Here is an 8,253-nt window from a genome sequence, read left to right on the forward strand (position 1 = left end):
AGTATTTGCAAGTAGGAGGGGGAAGGTCACGAAATCTGAGGCCGAGCAGGTGTTGCCGCTTGCTCCATGAAGACAACGAATGACACTCGTGCGATGATGATGTAGGTTTGATGATAACAGTGATGTTTGATGATCATAGAGACGATGACACTTGTGATGAAAGGATGTAGGTTTGATGATAACAATGACATTTCCCCGTGTGATATGATGATGCATAATTTGAACAAAAGCGAGTTAAGCTCTGTGAGAAGGAGCAAGTTTTGAAGTATGCAGTAAGTTTAAATTTAAGATAAGAATATCAAGAAATCTAGTAAACAGGTAGCCGAGCAACGCTGATCTCTCAAGGACTGGCTCGACAGATGTCGATTTCACATCAACCCCTCAAACAATCAAGCTTTTTCCTCCTGTTGCAACACGACAAGTCAGATCAAACCCCGTGCCCCATCATGCGGTCAATCATAAGGCACAGGTACACAGCACCGACCTTAGAGTCTTTGTCTAGTCCAGACGAGTCGCCGTCGTTGTTCTGAAGACAACTATGAGGATGCGACATACAGCGCGTGTCTTGGCTCCCTCACCTTAGCTAGCTCCGGCTGCTTCGCCGCTATGTGTGCTTCCAACGCACTCAAGATCGTCTCGGTCCCGTTGTACTCTGAACAACAAGTGAGACCGAGAGGGAGGCAGACGAGCCAAGAGAGGAGCGGAACGGAAGGGGAGGAGAGGAGGTAGAGGAGAGGAGGAGGAGAGGAGAGAGGGCGAGGAGAGGAGTGGCCGACCTGGAAACAAGGCGGCGATCTGAGTGTTGGCCAACGTAGCCTTGAGCTGTTCCCCGGTCACCATGGACTCCCCGATCGAGACCCCCGACCCTAAGGGCAGGACGTCAGCGAGACAGGAGGAGGGTCCAGCCATGACATCACCGTTAGCGGAGGAGAGCGAGATAGCAAAGAGGTTGCTCGTCCCGTCCAGCAGGTTGATGTCTGAAGGCTGCTCCTTGCCGTCCTCCGTCAAGACCTCCGCGTAGAACGACGGCACTGAAACCCACACTTGCAGCGGCTCTACGGACTCTCCCGCTTCTGAAGCAGCCTGCGCGTCCTGGAGAGCATGTCACGGCCATGTACTTTACCATCAGCGAGCGTACGAGATGTACCTGAGTGACAAGAGACATGTTCTGCTTCACGTCGTACTCTGTGATCACTCCGATCCACCACCTGAGGTCGCCGTCATCGCAGACAAGATCGTCCCATGACAGGTCTTGGTTGCATACCTGTGCTCTGGAGCGTTGTACACTCGCACCTTGGTCCCGTTCGCGGCAGGTTTTTGCGTGTTCAGTGAGATGACGTTGAGGGGTAAGTAGACGCTCTTGAAGTAGAGCTCATCGAAGATCTGTTGTCACATGTTACGAACTGCCTGCTGCCTGCTTTGAGAGGATGTCCGCTCACATTTGCCAGCATGTTTGCCAGCGAGTAGAACAAGGTCTGTGGAGACTTCTCAAGGCAATTCCGCCAGATATTTACAACAGCTGAATGCATCTCGAATGGCGTTCGGTACCCGCCCTGCAGAAAGCCGAGTCAGGCGCCACGGGAGCCACTAAGATGCTCGTTGACCTGTTCCAACGTTGTCTTGACACCTTGAAGTTCGGACTGCAGATTGATGGGATCACTAGGCGCAGCTTTATATTGCAGCGAGTTCATCTAGAGGAGACAACTGGTCAGGGTCGGACGGCCTCACAGACTGCAACAGTACCGCGTTGGGGAGTTGTCGGTTGACGAGTTCGTCGATGACTTTCCAGCAAGCAATCACCGCTTCCGACGAGGTCTGGGGGACTAGTCACGACCCAGAGACACGACCTGCGACAAGAGCACCGTGATCGTTGACGACGTCAGCGTGCCAGAGGCCATGCGCTTCGCAGGGTTCATCTAGAGGAGGGGTCAGGATCATACTGGGTCTTATCAGTGGGCAACCTCGAGGTCCTCTGCCGGCCTCTTCATCCCCACCGTAGCAATGTCCTTCTTGGGAGTTCCTGCGAAGATCATGAGTTGAAATCACAAACTAGCTCATCGCGTCACCTGGTACAGGGCCGCTGCCATAGATCACTGTCCCGTCCGCTGCACTGTAGGAAGGCATCGACTCTCCTTGGCCTTGTTGCTTCTCCAGGGAGCGAGTCCCTTTGCGAACATTCCCATACCATCGGTTCTTGATTGAGTTGTCAGTCCTCCCCTTGGGTTCCAGTCAGCGATACAACTGTCGAAAACTGCAAACATGTACAGGAAACAGCTTGCTGATCTCGGCCCATCTTGATCCATACCGCTGCAGCGACAATCAATCGTGACTGCAGAGATGAAGGTTCATGCAAGACCTGATAAGCCATGAGAAGCCTTTGATCCTCCTCGGTGGTCCATGGGTCCTTTCTGATGTTTGGATCGAGCTGAAAGCGCATTAGCTAAATACCGCCGCACACAACATGCTCATACCTGATTGTGCCATCTTTCTCTCATCTGCTTTCCCGTCCTTCCTGGAATTGAACCGGCTAGCAGAGACCAAGACTTGGTTCCATGCCGCTGAGCACTCCCTTGTCACAACACGACACGTGAGCAGACGTTATGCGGGGGTCACCTGGACATGCTCAATAATCATTTGATCTTCCTCCCTAGTCCAGGGTTTGGACGAGGACTTCTGTCATGTGATCAGATCGTCTGAGATCAAAGCTTAACTACTCTACCTGAATCGAGTTTCCTTTGCCGTCTGTTGAGTCTGCCATCGAAGGGGTCAGGTTGCCTTAGACAAGCAACAGCTCCGCTCTGCACCTGCACCTCCATGCGCATATACTTCACTTGATTCTGGCTGTGAGGCGGTAGGAGGGGTGGCTGATACCTGTAATATGAATGAGCTTGTTTTCAGTCGCAAGATCCTTCTGGGCTCACCTCTACACCTGACATGTCGCTGTTGACCTGTGGATATACCATCAGATTGTCGTAACCACTATGCACAGGCTCAAGAGTGCTTCTTATCTCCTCCTCCTCTCGCTATCCATGTCCTTTTAACTGCTTACTGTCCTTCCAACCCCCTGCTCTTGCCTCCTATACCATGATAAAAACAACACAACCCATGAAGTGGTGTGATGTGCAATACACAATCTGATCTAACATGTAGCACTTCTTTCAACCATATCATGGCATAAGTATATCATCATACATCACTGTGTCACATCATATCATCCCATCTTAGCGTCCATCGGCGCACTATCCCACATGCTCTTCTAGCATCACTTCGAAAGTCCAAGTTTGAATGCCTACCCACCCCCTTAGATCCAAGAAGCTATCCCTACCCCCCAAAATCAAATATTTCAAATAATACCCATATTAAACATACTGAATACTGTTAAAACTTAAGGGTGGGTATATATACCCACCCTGATTTTCACAAGTGGAAAACTGAAGAGGACCCCCACCCACTTGCTCGATCCCACTCCAAGCACTTCCCTCAGACCGTTACAGTTTGTACCAAGACTTAACGGTACCCGTTAACTGGTACAAGGGTTCGTACCAAGAGTCAATTTATAATATTAAATATTGTAATGAAATTAACCACCTTGTACTAATTTTTGTACCATATTGATCAATATTTATACCTTTTCATAACGTATGGTACTGGGACCGTTGATTTCCGTTTTGTGTTGGTAGTAACCGTTAGTACGGGCCGTTGAGACCCGTTGAGACCCGTTGGTACGGACGTTTCCCAAAAAAACGAAAAACACCAGAAAAAAAAGAAACAAAATCCAAGGTACAAAAAAGAAAAAAGAAAAAGAGTCTTGGTAGTAACCACAAAAGAAAAACTCCTTGAGTTCACTGCTTGCGGAAATAACTCCATACTTTGACTGGACATTTCAAAATTAATAATGTCATTTCATAAGATGAAGTGTATTGTTTAATATTCAAAATACATCATTTAATTTCAAATGACAAGGCAACATCTGCAAAAACTATTTCGATATGTGGTGGTTGTCGCCGGGTAAACCAGCTAGTAGTGAGCCTGCCCCAGAGCTGGCTAGGCTCAGATGCCTTCCGGATTTGGCACCATGGCAATGGGTGGGATCGAGACTTGGGAAAGTCGGCAACGAGAGAGGGGGGTGAGGGTTAGAGCGAAGGTTGATGAATCGAAGGCATGAGAGACGAACAAAATGTTTTCAATGCTGAAATGTTAAAGCCCGATCATCGTTCTGAACGCTTGAAAACGTACAAAGCAAACTGTCTGGTGTAGCTCGCTGCAGAATTGATAAATGGTATTGTGTTGAAGTTGAAGATGTTTTGATTCGCTTGGAAATTGTTCTTGGTTTTCTTTCGCTAACAATACTACTGTCATCAGGGGGATGTTCAGCATCTTGGAGAAGGTTCAGGTATGGTTGTGCCAAATATCAGATTTTCGTCTGAGATTATTTGCTTTTCGTAGGGCTTCGCTCGTTCGAGGCGTAATACCACCTATCTTGTCTCTTGAAAGCATAACTGATTCGCTTGTCTTGCTGGCAGAATTTCAGATCCTATGATCTAAAGCTCCCAAGTTTCCTACTGGAGATGACATCAGGTTTGTACATTGAAAACAGTTAAAAAAAAAAAAAGGAAAGATCTCTGCACATGAATTTGTGTCTCTATTTTAGGACAAACCAGTTCAGTTTCTGGCATTGAACACAAAAATGATCTCTGCTTCCTTTCCTTGATCCAAACATTCGTTGCTGGGCTGGTCCTTGGGTGTTGCCTGATTACGATTTCAGGAAACAAGAGCAACAACAACAAGCCCAGGAACAGAAATACCAGGTAAGGAGTCAACGGGGTATATGCTGCCTCTCCACTCACTGAAACTCCCTCCAGCAAAACTGGCTCGAAGAGATGAAGAGTCTTGGAGCAGTGTAAGCCACCCATCAACTGCAACAGCGCAAGGAGAAAGCCAGTCATGGATTCACGAATGACGCGGGTGTAGGAAACGTGCAATCTCATTTGCATGCTGCATCTGCCGAGACTTTTGCACTCATTGTCTTATGTGTTAAAGTGAACATGAATGGAAATATAATTCTTTCACAAAGCAAAATCTGGAAGAGTCTATTTAAATTGCAAGCGCTCAAGTCCTTCATTTTGTTTGAGAGCGTTGCATTTCTGTAGCTTCCCAGGAATCAGAAGATGTGACATATCACACCCTACGAAAACTGAAATTCGTATGATACAGAACTTTATTAATTCATGACCTCTATATAAGATTTTTACATGCAAAACTTGATCGCCCCCTCTAAGCTTGCTTGTCTGCAAATGCGATGAAGCTCCAGCAAATCTTTGGAATTTGATCCCGCGGGTCCACTCAGTGCTCGAGCACGAGGAGACATTCGGTGCTCAATCTGCTTAGAAGGCAGCGGGTTTGTGCAAACCCTTTCGGGCTTGAACGCCCTCGTCTTGCGGACGCCGACATCTCTTCGCTTGATGGCAGAAGGCCTGGGCGTATGAGAATTGATGTGAACGCCATGTCGGCGGGCGTGGGATGGAGAGGATCTGCTTGGAGAGGCCGGCTGCTTTGAAAGTGACGACCTCCCATCGAGCTGATTCAATTCCGTTATCACTGTCATCAATCGATGGTCCTGCTCAGCGGCGAGCCAGACGCATTCGGTATCGATGAGAACCGGCGGACGGGAGCGAGTCCTATCGAGGGACGAATCTTCGCAGTTGCTCAGCTGATGACTCTGTGAGGAGGGTCTGGGGGAAAGGGAGAAACCCCAGAACTTTTCGAAGTCCTTCAAGTCGACCGGAGTCGCCATTTTGATGATGCGAAGCAAGTAGATGAAAGAAAAGGTAGAAGTAGAAGTTGCTGAAGGAACAGGAAGAGGGAGGAGCAGGCGAGTTCTTCTTGAGGGAGCAAGAGAACGTGAGGTTGAACTCTGTGACGACAGGGAGGAAGGAAGCAGGACAGTTAAGACGGGAACCTCGGTGTAGTAAGAAACTTTTTTGTGGAGTAAATAAGACTTTACCACACATTTTCATGTGTAGTAAGGATACATCTCGGGCTGAGAGTTTCTAAAAATGGCGTGTTTGTGTAGTAATATACTGATGCTTACACCTCGTGTCCTTCAATAACTCCCGCTCACCTCAGATTGTCCCCTATATTATTTGAAAGGCAGTGGCTATATTACTATCATGGAGCTATGAAATGCAAAGGACAGCGACAAAACTGAACCGCCGGCCTTCGGAACGAGCGGGATCATATTCACTGTGGGGAGTGTTGGGGGTACTTATGACGGGTATCAAACCCCTTCTAATCCGCTCTCTTCCACGGGTAGTCCTAGCATATCTATTTATGCTGAATAGGGTAGGGTCCCCTACAGAGTTTACACTACGGTTCACGGTTGTTCACTTTGTGTCACGGGGTCCTGCTGGGGCAACCGATACCGTGACCACCACAAACTGATCCAAATACTACTAGTGATGAGTCATGCAGCCCGCCGCCCTCGTGACCCAGGGCCCCGGGCGCAGCTGGCCATCGTGTACCGTACCGAGGCCGGGCCGGGCCGCGGCTGGGCAGTCCGATCGGATCGAGTCGGGCGGTATCTCTTGCTGCCGTTGAAAACTTGTTTGAATTCACACGCCACCCCAAAAAAACTTTCTCGAAAAGAAGAGTAGAAATTAACGAAAGGGCTAAAAGTGAACGAACGGCGTGACGGACGGGCCACTGAGCGTCTGCGCCGGGCGGCGCCGCGGCCTGACTCAGTAAACCGTACGGTCTGTGTGAGTCCCGGGTCACCGTGTCCGGGTCACTGTGAGTCGCCATCGGCCCTTCGGAAAACTTTTAGGCTCAAGACTCGAATGTTGAAGTTCCCAGTAACCTTCTCTCCAGACGGTGACACAGCCAGTGGCAGTGACCGTACGGTGACACCCGAAGTAGACAGTGATAGCACCGACTGCAAGTTTCTGTAGCAGTGGTAATAGTTATCACGAATGGCCGCGCAGGAATCATCATAGTATATCAGGATACAGAGAACAAACGGAGGTGATAAGAGATTGGTATAGATGGTCAAGCTTCAAGGCTTGTTTACTTCAAGCAATCCAGTCTCACAGAGACTATACACCTCGTTCTCCTTTCCCTGTCCTGCAAATGCGTGCGGCCCTTCTTCCTCTTCGTCGGTCCCTAAAATAGGGACTGCCTGGTCCTAGGAACTACCACTACCGGTACTCTACGCTTCTTATCTGCGATATGATTCTTCGACCGGTCCGAGGCCTGGTTCCAGTACCTTAACCGTGAGTTGAAACCAGCTCTCAGTCTGTCACGCGGGACGGTCACCGGGTAGCACTTGAGCACTCTCCCACTGACTCGGCAGAGGAAGCCCCTTGTTACGTGAAGCTTGTCCGCTAGTCACTGAGTCCTGTACTGCCAGGCCTTCTCGGATGACGATGAAACAATCATGCGGGAGTGCTGGCGCCAAGATGATCAGAGCTTGCGGCGATCGTTCATCTGGCCAGGGAGAGGAAGTCAGGAAAGGGCAAAGAAGGAGGCAGAGAAGATAAAACAAGTGAGAACGGGGAGAAGAATGGTAGTCGAGTCAACCTTAGCTCTACATCTCTCTCTTCTGTTCAGCGCGTCTGCCTTGCATGTCAACGGACATCTTCACAGCTTGTCTTTCTCACCTCGAGTCGCTTCGTGCTCTTTCCCCAGCTGCCTTGACAAGATCTTGACACTCCGTTGAAGGAGGTCAAAAGCTTCTTCCCACCTACACAACAACCCCTGCTCACCATCCCTCCCCGTCAACCAACCGCTTCAGCCCCTCCTGCTCCTGCTCCTGCTCCTGCTCCTGCTCCTGCTCCTGCTCCTGCTCCTGCTCCTGCTCCTGCTCCTGCTCCTGCTCCTGCTCCTGCTCCTGCTCCTGCTCCTCCTCTATTTCCTACTCCTCCTGCTCCTGGTGCTCCTCCTCCTAGTCTGCTACACTTTCCTCCTCCTCATTTTCTCCTCTTCCCTCCTCTCCCCTTGTTATCCCTTGCTTGTTCGCTCCTTGCAATCTCCTTCCCTCCTGTATCTTACCGTCCCAGTCCTTCTCCAATGTATTCCGCCTGCAGATCTATCAGGAGGGAGAAGGGAGGGATGAGAGATGGAGGAAGGAGAGGAGGCAGAAGAGAGGTCTAACCTTGGGTAAGAAGACATTCTCTGCAAGATGGTGGTGCTCTAGATTCCCTGTCACCCGCACACTTTTCTCCTCCTCCTCCTCCTCCTCCTCCTCCTCCTCCTCCT

General features: G+C 49.6%; 3 protein-coding genes across 3 annotated transcripts; all 3 read right to left on the minus strand.

Annotated features, from left to right (window-relative positions):
• Window positions 1-354: 354 nt before the first annotated feature.
• Window positions 355-1,466, minus strand: GUITHDRAFT_156116 (hypothetical protein). The gene is made up of 8 exons (XM_005820156.1): window positions 1,440-1,466; window positions 1,265-1,383; window positions 1,148-1,208; window positions 918-1,092; window positions 777-866; window positions 579-652; window positions 485-526; window positions 355-404 (listed from the first exon to the last, which is right to left on the minus strand). The coding sequence occupies exons 1-8, from the start codon at window positions 1,449-1,451 to the stop codon at window positions 390-392; spliced, it is 588 nt and encodes a 195-aa protein (XP_005820213.1). The 5' UTR covers window positions 1,452-1,466; the 3' UTR covers window positions 355-389.
• A 583-nt stretch (window positions 1,467-2,049) lies between these two features.
• Window positions 2,050-2,658, minus strand: GUITHDRAFT_81648 (hypothetical protein; the record flags this gene model as incomplete). The annotated part of the gene is made up of 5 exons (XM_005820157.1): window positions 2,050-2,217; window positions 2,266-2,307; window positions 2,357-2,425; window positions 2,472-2,558; window positions 2,614-2,658. Coding segments are annotated over 5 exons (411 nt in total), but the record flags the coding sequence as incomplete, so codon positions are not given.
• Window positions 2,659-5,207: 2,549 nt separating this feature from the next.
• Window positions 5,208-5,921, minus strand: GUITHDRAFT_156117 (hypothetical protein). The gene has a single exon (XM_005820158.1). It carries the CDS (start codon window positions 5,792-5,794, stop codon window positions 5,249-5,251), a length of 546 nt encoding a protein of 181 aa, XP_005820215.1. The 5' UTR covers window positions 5,795-5,921; the 3' UTR covers window positions 5,208-5,248.
• Window positions 5,922-8,253: the final 2,332 nt, after the last annotated feature.

This window comes from Guillardia theta, assembly GCF_000315625.1.
Source record: "Guillardia theta CCMP2712 unplaced genomic scaffold GUITHscaffold_188, whole genome shotgun sequence".
In the NCBI taxonomy this organism is placed as follows: domain Eukaryota; class Cryptophyceae; order Pyrenomonadales; family Geminigeraceae; genus Guillardia; species Guillardia theta.

Excerpts from the sequence above, each read along its gene's own strand:
- GUITHDRAFT_156116 (XM_005820156.1), bottom strand. Across the intron at positions 867-917 it reads CTCGCTCTCCTCCGCTAACG|GGTCGGGGGTCTCGATCGGG; the intron begins GTGATGTCATGG and ends TCCTGCCCTTAG. Across the intron at positions 527-578 it reads AGCAGCCGGAGCTAGCTAAG|AACAACGACGGCGACTCGTC; the intron begins GTGAGGGAGCCA and ends AGTTGTCTTCAG.
- GUITHDRAFT_156117 (XM_005820158.1), bottom strand. The coding sequence starts at position 5,794 with ATGGCGACTCCGGTCGACTTGAAGGACTTCGAAAAGTTCTGGGGTTTC.